The sequence below is a fragment of the Vanellus vanellus genome (assembly GCF_965231255.1).
Source record: "Vanellus vanellus genome assembly, chromosome: 4".
Taxonomy (NCBI): Eukaryota; Metazoa; Chordata; class Aves; order Charadriiformes; family Charadriidae; genus Vanellus; species Vanellus vanellus.
The window spans coordinates 79490619-79507659 of record NC_138909.1 but is presented as its reverse complement, the minus strand read 5'-3'; the positions used below and the strand labels follow the sequence as shown (position 1 = coordinate 79507659).

The window sequence follows — 17041 nt, the reverse complement described above, 5'->3', positions numbered from 1 at the left end:
CAAAGGACAGGTGCTCCAGCCCAGAATCACCTCCTTTGACCTGCTGGCCACACTTCTGCTGATGCAGCCCAGGATACAGTTGGCCTTCTGGGCTGCAATCACACATTGCTAAGCTGATTTTCACTAACATGAAGAAAGTTAGCACTAGGGAGAAAGTTATTTAACGAGTTCTTCTAAGGCTTATTCAGTAGAGATTCAGGGATAATCGAGGGAGGAAATCTCATGGACTTATTGGTTTGAGGAGCATGAATTCTGCTGTAGAGCTATGTTGCATGATACACACTGGCCAGGAAACCAATGTAATCACATTAATTTGAGCAGTGGTTGATTTGCATGTCTTAAGCTTCGTTTCTCAGCAGGTGTGGATAGTGTGCTTCAACCATAATCGTTACAGATATTTGACTATGCTTTTTCTTTTTAACAAAAATGTAGGGACATGTATGATGAAATTATGCATTTGTGTTTGTCTTTCTCCTGTAGCACAAGGGAGAAAGTTGCTCTTTCTGAAATGATGAGTTCATTTGTTTAAAAAAACCCACCAACCAACAGCCATCTAAGGTATAAATATACAAGATGTCCGCTATCCTTATTGCTAAAAAAGAAACAGGCGGGGAATAAAATAGCAAGTTCTTTAAGTCATCTCCCAGGAGATACATTTTTTCCAGGGTCTTCATGCGATCATCCTGCTGAGTCAAAAACACTGATGTCTAAACATGGTGGTGACAAAATTCCTTTCTGGCAAGTAAAATAAAAATAATTACTCCCCTTACTTCTGGTGGGACAGAAGAGAGGACAACGAAGTGGGAATTTCCCAGTGAACTCAGAAGGCTAGTATGTAGTTACACCTCGTCTGTATGTGTAAATTGTACGTGCTCTAAATAGGTGTGTTGTGTTAGGTATAGTTGATACAGGAACTGAAGTTACCTTGAAAAGACCTAACGCATTGGGCTGCTGAGAGTCCGAGTGTTTGGACTGCAAGAACAGTGACAGATCTCAGTTTAAAGTAAGGGTCATCAGCCTTTAGCTAGGTTCAGATATCCTCCCAGCCGTGTTTCTGCAAAAATATGTCCTGATCTACCTAGGAAGTTTAAAATGAGTAGAGAATTCTTCTTTTTAATGGTCACCTTGTGGGAAAGTGCTGATGTGGGGAATGTCTTTTGCACCTGATTAATTTACAACAGAGGCAACAGCATCAAAATGAAACTGAGAGTTCTGCTAGCAGTTCTGAGAAATGCTGGTTGCTGTCTGTAATTGTGTTTTTCATTCTCGAAGAAGAGAATTACAAGAAAAGGGAGCGGAGGAAATTCACAGGTTAGGAGACTGTCAAGGTCAGAGAGATAATATGTCTGACCCCTGTAAGAGGAAAAAACACTCCGTTATTTAGACTTGACATAGGCACTAAACTATCAAAACACGGACAGGCTTTGACGTACCATGTGCAGAAATGTAGATGTCCAGGAACCTTTAATGTGGAAAACTTGGAGGGGGATTCAGAGGATTTAAAATCTGGGCTTTGGGGCCCACAAGAATATTTAAATACTTCAGCTCACCATGTGGATCCAGCTTGTTAAAGGTTTGAATACTTTGGAGTATAGTCAGTTTCTTTTTTATCTTTCATTGTAACTGGGAGGTTGTTTTTAGAAACGAGGGTTGGTAAGTGGTTATACCGGGACAGAACAAAAAGATGCACCTTCTTTTTTTTTTTTTTTTTTTTTACTTCTTGCACTTCATCTGTTTCACAATTTCTTAGCAATGTTCTTTACCGATTTGCAGGTGTTCAGAGAGGCAATGAATTTTCCCAGAAAAAAAGAAGTTAATTAAACTTATAAATAATTATGCATATGTTAATGTGTGTTTATGCTTTACTATGTTGCTTTGTAGCATTTGGGTTACTTTATGTGACTAGAAGTTTAAAGGTTGCAAGATAGCAAGCATTACTGCATCATGTGCTATTTCTTGAAAAGAGATAAGGTTGCTATCTTAAGTTTGCAAGAAAGTACATGAGATTTTAAAGCAGGTGAAAGTATTACTGATCAATAGCAAAGGTCAGCAGGGGAGAATGGAGCCCTCATTTTGGATTTCAGTTCTTTTACTTTGCGATACAGACCTCAGAGCTAGAGTCACTGGAATCTTACTACCCATACAAATTAATTATCTCATTTGTCTCTCCAAATGTAAAGCAGAAATAATAGTATTTTTTCACTCCTTACTATTGTTGTGTGGCTAATTAACACAGTTTGCATACTTTTTGAGGAGGAATGTAATGCCATTCTGTAAACAAAAATGAAACTTCATAGGCCTTCTCTTACTGTGCCTATTTTGTTGTGTTTACCTTTGATGGTATTAATATGAAAATCTTTTACTTCCAAAACTGTGTGGAAACAATTAATGTTAAAATTAGTATCAAAGCAAGGTTGGGTGTTGATTTGGACTATTGGCTACTTTCAGTTAATAAATAAAGTATGCTAAACAAAACCAGAACCAAAAGTAGTGATGGGTACAGGGTATTTTAAAAGTGAGAAACAAACAGAAATTGATACCGATTTGACTATTTGTAATTGCTTCAGGACAAATGAAGAGAAAATGGGAAGAAAGACTGAAGAAAGTGGAAGAACGAGCATCTCACTATGAAAGAAACCCTCTTCCTCCAGTTTATAGACCAACACTGTCCAAACCCTTTCTGCCATCCTCTGTTTGGAAAATATTTTGTCGTCAGGCTGAAGCTTTCAATTATGTAAAAACCTGCAAAGAGGTAAATTATTTGTTAGGTGAATGTCTCTAGGTACTTTCAAGGTTGAACTTAACTTAAAAACTTGGTTGACAGTAAAGTCTTTATCAGATTGCAAGGTGTTTTTTTTTTTTTTCTTTTTTCTTAATTCCCGCCAATCCTGAAACAGCAAGGGTTGTTTTTCTCTTTGTAGGAGATCATGCTACACTGGAGGTAGCTCTAAGAAGTACTAGTTCTAACGTACAAATTGTTATGTGGTGTTAACCTCTAATAGTAAAAGTGCTTTTTGGTAACATTGTAGGGATAGGTTTGTTCCTTCTGAAGATGAGCAAGCTGTCAGGGTTGGCAGGAGAATGGGAAGGTATTGAGAGTTGAGTGGGGAAGGAAGAGGAGGGAAAAACTGAGGAAGAAAAAGAGCTAACCAGGAGGCAGAGACAAAATAAAAACAATACAGCTCTCCAATGGCATCAGAGTAGCAAGCTCAGATGACAAGAAGTGATGAGCCAAATAAATGTGCAAAATGTATCTTCTGTTTTCAGTTTAATACTTTTCAAATTGATTGTTGCTTTTAAAGAAAGTAGCTGGGTTTTCTCTTTGCTGTTTTAGATGTTTAAGTAATCTTGACAGTCTTTTTTCCAAAATTCACTCTCACTGATTTGGCAGTAGGGTTTTTTTTGTTTTCTTTTCAGATTTCCATGTTTGGACTTAAATAATATAAAGTCTAAAGAATATTTATTATAAAGCCATATGCTGCCATCTTGTCAATGAGGCTGCAATGAGGCTGTTCCTTTCAGGACATCGTTTGTCCTCCTGTTAGATGCGCTTGCCACTGATCAAAAACTAAAAAGACTTTACAGAGAAAACAGAGTTTACATTAATGCAAAGCAAAGAAAAGCTTCAAATTTTTACTCATGTAACTGAAATCAGAATTATGTTGTTAATTAAAAACAGACATTATTTAGCTTGAAAAAGGATAAGTAATCTACTTAAAGTTTTGTAGTATTTGCTAACCTTTCACCAAAGAAATTAATGTCAGATAGGAACTTCCAAAGTTTTTAACTGGTTCTTTGAATACAAAAAACTTCAATGTTTTTATTTTAAAAGGATGTTCATGTATTTGCCTTGGAAAAGAGCACACAAAGTGGACGAAGGTTTTACCTTGTGACAACATATAAAGAGCTTTGGTTTTATTACACGTGAGTATTTGAAAAGGCACCCTGTATGTTACTATAAGATAGTAGTATACCGGATATACTTACTAGCTACTAATAGCTATTACTGGATAGCTATCCCCAGTAGCCATCTGCTGCTCTGACTGGCACAGAACTGTAATGGGTGGCTGAGGTTTGATTTCGGCCATGGGGAAAATCTTCATAAGGACAAACCAATCTACTCTATATTGAGTTTCAACTTTATTGTGAGTTGCAGATTGCCATTATTTCCTGTGAATTTAGGACCACGTCTACTGAACTTAAATGTAATAGCAGTAGATTTGCTTTTGCTGTCGGCTTTCCTCAGGGCATCATAAACAGGTGACACAAACCTATTTCTACGAATAGTCATATATCCATTTTACATGAGCAGTAATATAAACGTCTGGTTACCAGTTTATGGTTTTGTATTTGCATGACGTAGTTTCAAGTATTGACAATTTGATCATGCACTGAACTTTTTTTGTTTTACAATAAAACATTTGGTTATGAAATAAAAGAAATCTAAGAGTAAATTTTTATATGAAAAGTAAGCCTGATTTTTTTCTCTCAAATTGAAAATGAGATTAATTTTTAATGTAGTTGGAAAAAAGTCTATGTAACTTCATTTTTAGTGCTTAGGATGTGTCAGTGATAACTTACTAAGTTTTTTACTGTAGTTTCCATTATTTCTTAAATTCTCAACAGCATTTCTGTTGACAGTATGTATTGTAAGACTTGGGGGGGGATGAGGAGGAGAATACTTCAGAAACAAATTCTAGGCCAGACAGATTATCTTTGTTGATATTTGATGAAGTTAGTTACAAATTTTTCAAAGCATTATAGGGCTGCTACTTTTTTTAATAAGGGTCATTGATTGAAAAATAAAAGAATATGTGACTTGTGGGATCCTTGTTTGCAACTGATCAGTATGTATAATGTTTATCATGAGAGGTTGTGATTTGGTTTTGTTTTCCTTTAGCAAAGGTTATAAAACAAGTCTTATGCATTGCTATGAAGTAATTCCTGAAAAAGATGCTTGCAAACTTTATTTTGATTTGGAGTTCTACAAACCAGCAAATCCTGGTGCAGATGGCAAGAGTATGGTCGCGAAGTTAATTGAGGTAAACTGGATTAATTAACATATTCATCTACATGTAGATTAATATGAATTTGTTGTTGATTTAATGTGAAACCAAAGCATTTACCACTTCATCTTGATTATTCTGTAGTAAAATGAAAAAGAATTGTAGACATAGTGATTATTTTTAATAAAGTAAAAAGTGCTGTTTTGATTAAAGCAAAGTGAAAGGAAAAATAGAGAATGTGAAAGTGAAAGGAAAAGATAGAGAATGATGGTTGTTGGAATGCTTGTATTCACTGTAGGTTTGCTGATGTGGTAGGTTTGCTTTTGCAGATTGCTTTATGTGCTCTGCCACTTTGAAGCTGTAAAACTGAAGGAGTGTTTGGGTATTCTTCAGAGTAGCATCAATAAAAGTTCCTTTCAGATATTCCTCAGTTCATTTCCTTTGCCAGCTGGTGCAGTCATATATCAAGGCTTAGATAAAGCCTTCCTGATTTTAGGTGTCTTCAGGTGACAGTTCATTATAGTTAAGTTTGGTAATGGCGTAGACAACATCAGGTGACCATCTATTTGGTACCTAAAGTTAAATATCTTTGCTAATTATCGATTTCCTTAAATAGTGCAAATTTCCATTTTATTGCAAGTTCATTGGAAAATGAGCTCCAGTGCAAATTCAGTATGTCAGAGGTGGACAATAAAGGAGGTTTTTAGAAGGCTATCTTCTGTTCCAATCAAATCTGTTTGTGAGTGGCCATTTCTGTGTGAGACTTCTGATGCTCACATGGCCCTAGCTAGAAAGGAAAGAAAGAAAAAAATTATTGAGGTTATTCCTTCGTAAAGAGCTCTTCATTGATATGGAATCTAGAGGGGTTTACACCATTACAGATCAATTCTGAAATCTAGAGATGCCTCAGGTTAAGAAGAGAACTTTGGATTTGCTGGGTGGGGGATCCAAGATGCTAAAATCCCAAGCTTCTGGACTCTTCTGTTCTGTTCCTTCTGTTGAGTCCCAGTCTTAAACATGAGTAATAACAAGCTTAGCTTATGGACAGGTTTTAGAGCTATTGTAGAGCCAGATATCTTATGTTTTCCACCTAGTTAAGTGTTCATTGTGTCATACCAATGAATTAGCTAAATCATAACAGTGAATAAGCATACCAACCCTTTCCATCATGATAGCGTGTATCTTCCATTCTAGGTAAGCCTGCATTACAAACATTGTCACTGTGGGTGTGAACTGCTCTGTGGCGGAAAGAAAACAGAAGATAAAGCCACTAAATTAGACTTGACCTGAAAAAATAAAAATCTGCTCATCTTATCACTGTTAGCATGTTCAGTGACTTGCTTATTTCAGGAAATACAGTCTATGTCAAATATGGTTAAAATTTGCTATGTTATGAATTAGTTTGAATTACAATTAATCATATGCTCGAAATGAGGAAAAAATTGAAAAAAGGTGTAGAATCTGCATTTGTGTTAGGTTTTATAGATACTGCCATTGAAAATGCTAGAGAAAATAGCCTAATTAATATTTATAATTTCAGCTTGTCAGCCAAAAATTAAAAGAAGTTTATGATGTAAATTGTTCGGCCAAAGATGTCTTGAATTTAGATTCCAGTACTGATGAAAAATTTAGTCGACACTTAATATTTCTACCCCAAAAAACTGTATTTAAGGATAACAATCATGTTGGTAAGTGTGTTATTTTCTCTTACACCTAGAAATAAAAGGTGTGGGTTTGACTTTGTACAATGCCATCTCACATTTGAATATTTATTTTAATGGAATTATATGTGGAAACAAATATGTATTCCCAGCAGAAGTTACTATCTGTTTCTATTTTGTTAATCCTTATTATTTCTCAACTCATCTTCCATTTCCTTTTTCTATCATTAGCATTTGTGTTTGCAAAAATGTAATTTTTTTTGTGCCTGTATGTTTTGTATATGAAACTACTGGTGAGTCTGGCTTTTGGCTTGAAAACTGTTTTACAGTATGACTAGGACTCCTTAATTTACAGGTTAATCTTAACAATTGAAACTAGGATTGTTGGCTCTAGTTATGTTGGTCTAGTTATTTCATGGGCAGTACACATGTACTCTTGGATCAAAGTTGTGTAGGGTAGACATGTGGTTTGTGTTGCTCTGAGGAATCGTCTATGAAAGGTCTTGTCAGCGTGAACAGCTGGAGTAGAGCAAACTGTAAGGAGAGGCTGGATCTTGTAGGTCTGCATGTGTGTAAAAAATGTTTTCCCCCAAAATATTTTTAATAAATGCACGTGGTCCATGACCTAAGCATCACTTCAAGCCAAAATTCATATCCTTACTCCAACACAAAGAGGCCATAGGATTTCTCAGAACCATTTTTTTTTTAGCTTTTTTTAACATTAAAAAACCTATTTCTCATTCTTAGGAGCAGTGGAATCTGTGTCTCTAAACCTCTTGAGGAGTAGCTGTCATGGCAAGCTAAGCAGATTGTCAAAGTTATAAGCAAATGCTTATAATATTCTCTGCCAGCCCCAAGTGTGACACAGAGCAGTTACTTCTTACGTGACATCCTGGTAACAGCTCCAAACCCCAAAGACTTAAATGGGATTACTGCAATTTTTAGTTCAAAATTATGGTCTTTAACTCCTCTGCCACCATAAAACTCTTAAGTAATACATGGATGATAAATAACTTGGCATGACAGCGATTTTAGCCTGTGATCTTGATAACTAAATTACATTAGTCAGTTCTTTCAGTAGGAGCTTGAACTGTTTATTCTAGTCCATTAGTTAAGTGTTCTGCGTCTCCACCCTGATGTGAATTTGACATGTTTACTGTCAGGCTTAAAATATATTTAGAGATTGTGTATTCATCTTCTGTCTTTGCCTTTTCAACAAGATGTTGAAGTTGCAGTAAAAATTGATTATTTTTTTTTTTTTTGTAATTGGGATATGTAAATGTTAGTGTTAAATTCATGCATGTTATCAATAATACTATACCCTAGATGTTTTATTAATGCATTTTAGTAACCTACTTGACAAACCTGGTTTAAAACATATTAGCTTTGTAGTTTGTGCAAAATACTCTGCAGTAGTAAATAACTAAAAATGCAGATAACTTCATAAAGTAATTTTATGGATTTTGTCTGATATTAAACTTAAAAGCATTAACATATTTTTCAGACACATCCAAGTGTTGTCTTTTTTTTTTAAAATTCATCATTGTGTTCTGTCTAATAAAAATTACTTTTAAATGAGTTAGTGGTACTTATGTGGGATAAACTAGAATATGAACTATCATAACTTGGATATCATTGTTTCATAAGCATTTTATGTCAGGAGTCAAGTCACACAAGGTGGATGGGCTTAAAATGAAATATGATTAAAAACATTTAGTATATAATATTTGGAATTAGTTACTAATTAGAATTAAAATACAGGGACTGATTTCCTAGCTCATGTAAGACAGTGCAGGAGGTCTTGTAGGTGCACAAGGAAAGGTGTGGAGATCAATATATTTACATTGATCCACACAGTTGACAAATCCCAATTATAAAAATAAGAAATACAGTCAAGGATCAAAAGTGTGAAATACAGGGTTCAGTTCCCACATGTGACCAGTTAGAAGAAACGGGAAGAGAGAACACAAAGGTGTGTGTGGATGATCAAGAACTAACTCCCAAAATAATCTTTTACTCACACCTTGCTATTCTGATACCAGAGTGATTGTTACTTAATTACACACACAAAAATAAGGAAGTGGTCACCCAGGACTTTTAAAGATACTTTAACTTTTATGATGATTGAAATAAACTTCAATTATGAAATAGGTACGTTTTCTCCCTGAAGATCCAAGTAACTGTTGTTATAATCCGAAGAAATTCTGTATGCATATCTGAACACACACGGTTAAAATGCTGTCTATGGCTATGAATCATTTGTGTGCCTCGGGAGTCCTGTAATGAATTAAAGCTTGATATGCTGAGCCGTTCTGCTGACATGTAGCCCAGGAGGCCCTATAGTTCACGTTCTTTCAGGTTCCGCATTGAAGCTTCAACCAAGAACTGCAGAATCCTCCTTGCCAGTAGTCCTTCCACTTCATAGTTCTTCTTCCACATCTGTACTTACTCTCTTCTTTCTCCCTGCAAGTAATTTGGCTGTGGTTTTCATCTGTCTGTCTGTCTTTGGTTAGCATCTAGCAGAGCCTGGAGTATAGTGGGAGTTGGATTACAATACCGGGAGTTTGAAAAGTCATTACAAAATACTTTTGTAAATGTAATTTGTTGTTCCGCTAAGCCCTGGTCAAACTGTTACATCAGTTAATACACTGTGAAGCTGCAAGTAGATCCTTTTTATTGTTCTGAAAGTGAAATTAGGGAAAGCAGTAGTGAGAGGAACAATCACAAGCTCTTCGAAATCCTAAATCTGAGCTTGTTAACGTCATCGCGTGCTGTCATTAACGACTGCAAAAACATTCAGGTTATTTTTTTGCAGACTCCAAAAACATTTGATGATTAAAAACTACCTATGATTGGATAAAAAAAGTAAGCTGTGTAATAGCAAAGCTGTATAAAGGCTTTATTCATGTATTGAAGAGTTTCACTAAATGGTACTTGAAATATTAAATCAAACTTGGTTTTATAAAGGACCTTGGCTACTTATTTTTTGATATCACTGTCATTAACAAAATGGTCTTACATTAAGCATTTGAATAAGTCTTACTATTAACAGCCTAGTTCATATGCAGAAATGTTCCTGCTAAGATACCATGAAGACCCAAACTGAACTTGTTCAGTAAGTTTCTGACATTCTAGTGCAAAATTTCAGGTTCACAGAAATTTCAGTGCAAAAGTCTTCCTCGTTAATCGTTAAGTCAAGATCATTTGTGCTCCAAGCAGCTTGAGATCTTGTCTGTCAGAGGCTTTCATAACTGCAACGCTAAAGGTGTGATGGGTAGGAGAAATTCTTTTGAAATATACAAAAGACATTTATTTCAATTTTGCACTTTTATCTGGGACTTTGAATTTAGTTTGGGAAATTGTAGTAACAGCCTATGCATTTCAGTTTTGTTTAGTTGTCTAAGCCAACTTGCTTCTCAGTTCTCTCTGTTCTCAGAGAAAATTGCAAAGGGCAAGTAGTAGTAGTAAAATTGCAAAGGGCAAAATTGTGACTGTACTATACAATTAATATATGCACAACTGTTTATTTTCTTGTGGTGTTTGGGTTTTTTTTTTAAATATTTAGCAAAAATTCTTGCCAAGCATGGGTTTCTTAGTTAGTAACCAGAACCATTTTGTGCACTGGGCTGGTCAAAAAGATTTTTTAAAAAATCCAGGATGAGGCGAAAAAAAAACCCAAACTCAACCAGTTCTGTCTTGGCTGTTTTGAAAAATGTTTGCACAGGAACTATTAAGTTCTTTCTTGACTCATAAATGATATTATCTGCTTGGGGGGGGTGTTGTTTGTTTGTTTTTAAGGTAACTTTGTGAGAACTATTTTGCAGCCTGCCGTAAGGCTAATGGAGAGCAAAGCTGCTGTTGTGATTGTAGAGAAAGGAGCAGGACATGGTTTCCAGTGTTCTGCAGAAGGGGTTGGGTTAGATGGTTCTCTCACGGCTGTTGAAGATGCTTCCAAAGGCTGGCCAGACATTTCTCCTGAGACAAAGGATATGGAAATATCACACCAGGGAGAAAATTTGGATTTTTCCTTTCTAATAGTAAATGATAAAGAAGGAGACAAGCAACTTTTTGTGGACCTAGGTAAGTATAAGAAGTGCTTTTAAACCTCTTTGGGATGCAACAAATGTTAAATGAGATGCTCCTAATCGTTGATTACAGACAGTATGAACAACAGTGTTCTTATTGTTGTCCCTACGGTCAGAATTTAAACCAAATACAGTACATGCTGAAACTGTGAGCATAAAAGCTGTACTTTAAAGGAGCCCTAGATTCTTGGTCCATGGTCTGTATTACTACATTTAATTATTTTGTTCTGAAGTTTGAAGAAACTCTTGCAACACAAGACTCTAATTTTGTTCCTAAGGACTTAGTGCTCCTATTTGGATTAAAAAAGGATAGCATATATTGCTTTCTTGTCATTTCAGTTGAATTAGAAGCTGCTTAATTATGGAACAAGTGTTACAGGTGTGCCCTGTATTGTTCTAGGCCTGTGAATTGAGCCTTCTTCCCCTGTTTGGAATGGCAGTTGTTAGGCTTCAGTGACCGAAGAATAGAAATTTTGGGTTGGGCACTTCACACCCCAGCTGGCCTCAGCCCATTCGTGGTATTAAAACCTCCAGGAGCACAACACCCATAGCCAAACCAAAGTTTGAAAGTTTCACCCTCCTCCATCCCCATAGCCGGTGTCTCTGCTTTTTGCCCTGTCTCAGTGAAATGAAAATAGCTTAGCGTGCTTTTGTACAGCAGTGCCGTGTGTACTTGAGGACTTCATCTTGTTTTTTCTCTGACTTCTCTGAAGAACCCCCATTCCTTCAAATTATTCTCATGGAATTCAGGATCACTTTTATTGCTGGCCTCTTCAGTATCTCTGCCTTGTTGAAACGTGATCCCCAAGTTGGCCCTACAGTAGACTTCTCCATCACTGATTCCGAAAGATTACTTTGCACCTACTGTTCAGACTTCCTTCAAACTTATTTGTGAACAGAAATAAAAACTGAAGTATTTACTGCATCGCCCTTTAAGAATTGGATGTTACTGCCCCAAAGTCTACCATCCTCAATATTTCTATTATGTACATTACCTCAAAACTGGAAAGCTAAAAGCAAAATAGCTGGAATAGTGAATTACATCACGAGGCTGCAGTGATAGAAAGCTATGTGACATTCCCGTTGTACAAGTTCCTTAAGTTCTTTTATCTTCATGAAGATTAAATGCAACCCACAAATAAAGCACCCACCTCCTCAATGGGTTATTAGATTAGGCAATGTTAAAGATACCTGTTAATTTTTTTTGTTGTTTGTTTTTGAGATTGGAATTAAATTTTCCTGATACGTGCTTCAGACAAGTGGTGTATGGTCCACAGAAAATAGAAAGTGTGATGAATCTGAAGTCCTTTCGGGTTAAAATAATTGTGCAGCCTTTTATGCTCAGTTGTATTTCACAGAGTTTCTGTGAAAGCACCGATTTCTTATACTGAAGGGAAGCTTTTAGCAATGCTAGTGGCAGAATGATTAAAATGCCTATGCAGAGGAGTTGAGCGTTTGTCTTAATTCTATAACATAAAAAAGCACATGTGTGCGTGGTCTTACTTTGCTGTATTTCTTCGATGGGAAGTCAGCTGAAGTCAGTAAGGGTTTCTGTCCGTTCCTCAGACCCCTAGCTGGGTCTAAGGAAAATTGTTTAATTTACAAGTACTAAGTATCTTAAATCGTAGCCAGCATTGTTATGTTAAGAAATACTTGTTTTCCTGTAGGAGTTTACACAAAGAATAGAAATTTCCGGATGTATAAGTCATCAAAAGCAGGAAAAAATGTGATTCTGACGATAGCAGAGGATAATAAGTTTGTCCCTCCCTGTGAAGAGAATGTTTCCTTGGAAGAAGCATATTTTCTTTCCTCCTTGATCTGCAACATCGGGTAATTGTTTAATTCTGATGGATTTGAAAATGTTTTTAAATAAGTATTTTAGTGATTTTTCTCCTGCAGCAGTTACAAGTAAAAGGATTTTTGTCCAGATTTGTATACCATTTGGTAGATACCTCCTTAGGTTGGATACTGGTACATACAATAATGAAGTTTTTTGTATCTAATCTAAACTTCTGATATATCTTACCCTGCACTGACTGTATCTTAAGATGATCCTAATCATTACTGCAGCAGAAAGAAGGTTAAAACGGTACATCCCTCTGTATATTATGTATAATATTTTTATTAAAAACCCATATACTTGTTTTGACTTCAGTTTTTATATCCTGACGTGTTCGTGGTCCTGAACTGCTGCCAGTCACCCCGTAGCATAAATCGTGTAGTGTGTTCAGATCATGTGTATCGGCTCTGTCATCAATACGCATGAGAAATTCTGCAGTGTTGAATCGAGTCTTCTGTGATCATCTGGCTTCCCGCTAGCAATACGGCAAGGAAAAGCTGTTCATTGTACAGAGAGGAAAACAAATCGAAACCTTTCACAGGACAGGGTATATATGCATAAATATATACACTCTTACTGCTGTAAGAGTGCGGGCAGCGGTCTTTCAGTGTCTGGGTCTTGGGGTTTTTGCCCGGAGGCAAACGTTGCTGTTCTGGAGGAGGAAGCTCTGCCCTCTGCTGGTGTTAGTCAGGGGACACCGGCAAAATGAGGAGTGCTGCGGGGAAGCGGGAGGTGGCCTCAGGATAACCGGCTGGCTGAGGTCAGCAGGGGCTGCGTTCTGGTCTGCCGCACTGGGTTATGTCACAGCACCTTATACTGTACCGCGTTGTGCTGCAAGAATCACACCTTTTATTTTGGGTTCTCTCTTCAGAGCGAGGGATGACACAAAAGTTCTGTCGTCTGGGTTTGCAGAGGAGGAGAGAAGAATGTCTGCTTTTTTGAACAGTAAAACTACCAGAAGCAGTAGAGGTACCTCAAGCCTTTGCTACTGTATAGAAAAAAACTACTCTTAAATTTGCTGTGCCGTGATTTCCACGCGGGATAACCTCTAGGAGAGCTTTTGCTCTGCTGGCTCCCCGCTGGAGGCAGCGGTACGGCTGTGCTGAAGGATGCTCCGAACACCGTTTACCCACCCCTCCTGCTCCCGTGGCTGTCCTGCTGAGTCCCACTGCTCTCCACACCTGAGGGGGGAGGGTGTGGGAACAGTTTGAAGGCCGACACTGGGGTTACCCCTGGTTTTATTGAAGGATTTGGTGTGATTCACATATACATTTTGTGTCGGTGGTCTATGTACTGTGTAGCAATTACCCATTACAACGACAAAACGAGTAACAGCATGTATCTTTGTTTTACCAGATCCCATGGAAGGTTATCAGGATTCACCATATCCAGAAATTGATAATTTTGTTCGTTCTTTGGTTAATAAAGATGGGGTGCAAGGAGGTAAAGACCACTGTACTATTTAAAAATACTCCTGTGGAAAACTCATTGGTAAGGAGTGAATTAATTTTTTTTTTTCCTCCCCCCAGGGATCCGACAATGGAATTATTTCTCTCTGGAAGAAATACTTGTATATGATATTTCTGGTTACCGTTGGTGTGAAAATATTGGAAGAGCTCACAAAAGTAACAACATAATGTATGCTCTTTAACTATTCACTTTAAAACAGCTTTATCTATTTTCCTGCTCAACTGTTATTCTATAAAAATGCTGAAAAACTCTTAGGGTTAAAATCAGTACCTGTTAGAAAATTTCTGCTCTCTTGCTCTGTGGGGATGCAGCACTTTTTTTAAAAAAAAAAAAAAGAAAAAAATCAAAACACAACCTTTCCCCCCCTAAATTTACTTTGTGATATGTGAACTTGTATTTCTAATATTTCTATGAAGTCATCTTCATGCTATTTAAAATATCCGCCTAAAGGTGCTGACATACAAGTCCGAGTATGTTAAAGCTCTTACATGGTACTGTGTTTCAGTGTTTCTATGCCGGGCAGCTGAGCAATCCGAAGGTAAAGAAAACAGACCACTCTTAAATTCATTTACAGCGCATCTTAAATTACATTCTTATGTTATTAAAATGACAAAGGTAACTCCTGCCACCACTTCAGTCAAGATGAGTTTTGCCTGTGTTTTGACTCGGATTTCTTATAGTTTTAGCAAAATAAGCGTTGAAAAGTCAGGACACTAGAATTGCAGTATATCGTCAGTAGAAATGTCTTAACTTAAAAATAATTCTATATAACATTTAAAATAACTGAAAGGTAAGAAATGTGGTTTTGAGAAAGATATATATATAAAAAAACCCCACAGCCACTAGGTTTGATGAACGTGGTGTTTCCCAAGCACAGCTGGAAAAGCTGGGTTGTCTGATCAGTTGACAGGAAATAGTGATTTTATCTGCCTTTTATCATGAAATTATCTGTAACAGCAGCAGCACCAAAATCTTATCTTACAGTTATGTCCCATATTGTAATCTCCCTTTAATGACTTTTGCTTCCAAGCTTAATGAAGTTAACTAAATATCATTTTTTACTGTTAGTCTTAAGTCTTAAAATAAATATGTTTTTAACTTAAGAAATCTGAAGTTTTATTGAAAGTATGTAATAAGTATGTCAGAGTGTGAAAGCAATATCCATAGATGGGGACAAACAAAACCTGTTCATTTAGGGTCAGGGTTTCATACTGCATGCATTCACTTCATTTAGGTAGATTTTAAACACTAAATTGTTTCATTCTTAGGATTCTGGTAGATCTAAAGAAGGAAGTCTGGTATCAAAAGTGTCACGATCCAGTCTGCAGAGAAAAAAATTTCAAATCACAAAGTATGTATTCTGCGATTTCAAAGCAATTAAGCTTCATACTTTTGGAAATGTTAACTTTACTTAATGCCATCTATTTGATTTAGGTTTTCCATTACCACCTCGGATATGTCTCCCTTTTCTTTTCAACGAGGTATGTTTTTGTCCTACCGCTATACTGAAGTTCCTGTGAGTAAAGCTGTCTCTGAAGTGCCTACAAATCCCCGCTAACAGAGTCTGTCGAGCTCCGTATGGGAGTTACACTGGGATAGAAGAGCTCCCCGGAGCAGCTGTGTTGGGGTGGCAGCTCCATAGTGTCATTTTTAAGTTCTCCAGCAGCAGATCTAGCACAAAAATGGTCAGCGCAGCTAAAGCTGAGTTACCGGAATAGCTTAACTTCACCGGGGACTAAAGACTTCCGCTGTGGTCTGAGCAGCAGTTCCCAGTGCATAAACAACACCACCACTGCTGGTGCAGGATGGAAACGCTGCCCACGTTAGGCTCTGCTGCACATGGTTGACTTTGTGCTGGGGCAGCTAAAATAGGAGTGATCCTGCAACACTGGAGTCAGGGCCACGTCTAAGGCAGTGACCTTCACATTTGAAGTTCACTTAACTGCATTTTAGTGTATTAAAGCAGTTACATTTACTCACACGGGTAGAACATTTAAGCCAACCTGACAGAGCACCTAGACTCTAAGCCCTGAACATAATAGGTTTCTTCCACTGAGTAGGCAATAAAGGTTGGCGTCTTTGCAACTTTTTAAATTTACACATTTAAATGTCATACTACAGAACAGCACATGAAACTCTACTTAACACTAATAACTATTGATGATCTGCTTATTTCATAGAAAGTGCAATTTAAATGCATTTTCAGATCCTGACAGTATCTTTACACAGACATTAAAATTAGTTTTAGTCTTGTATTATTTTAAGAAGCTGTAGCCAACAGACTACTTGTAGTTTGCTAGAAAAACAGCAAGTTTCTATGCTATTAAAACAGGCTTTCCCAGGGTAAGGTGGCTTGTTGGCCACCTTTCTATAGTATCCATTATATGCCACAATACAAGTTTCAAACTTTGAGATCAGAGCAGTTTAAAGGTATGAAGATCACTTTCATATGGAATAAATAGTATTCTTGTTTCTAAAAGGAAGAAGAGTACACGCTGATGGATGAAAGGGGGAACACGGAAGAAAAGGCAAAACCACGTTCTAGTGCATTAGACTTGTCAGAAAGCTCAGTATCTCTAGGAAAAACCTTGTCTCAAGACTTCCTCCTGTCAGACAGTGAGTGGGACAATGCAAGCGATGATGCCTGTTTCCTAGACGCTACTGATGACGTTGAACTAGCTGAAGCCGCAAGTGATAGTTTGAATTATTCCACAGAAGAAATTCCTGATGAAGTTCTTTTGCAAGCCTTAGGGAGACAGGACGCTTGCACTAAAGGCAGCAGCTGACCACAGACTTGGCTAGCAAACACACCGCTAGCACCGAAACATGCTTTAAGCCAAGGTGCGTATTGCACGCCTTCTGCGAAAGGTACCACCACATAGTTCAGAAATGCTCTCCCAGAGCTGTAAGACAAAGAGCTGAGTAACAAGCATCCTCACAACTGGATGATCTTCAACAAGCGTGAGGAGATCGTGGAAC

General features: G+C 37.2%; 1 protein-coding gene across 1 annotated transcript; it reads left to right on the top strand.

Moving 5' to 3' along the window:
- Positions 1–2572: 2572 nt before the first annotated feature.
- On the top strand, positions 2573–16849 carry PRIMPOL (primase and DNA directed polymerase; the record flags this gene model as incomplete). Its single annotated transcript, XM_082482138.1, has 12 exons — positions 2573–2752; positions 3833–3924; positions 4901–5042; positions 6547–6694; positions 10466–10747; positions 12420–12582; positions 13464–13561; positions 13949–14035; positions 14122–14230; positions 15331–15413; positions 15497–15543; positions 16543–16849. The coding sequence occupies 12 exons, from the start codon at positions 2573–2575 to the stop codon at positions 16846–16848; spliced, it is 1737 nt and encodes a 578-aa protein (XP_082338264.1). The 3' UTR covers position 16849.
- Positions 16850–17041: the final 192 nt, after the last annotated feature.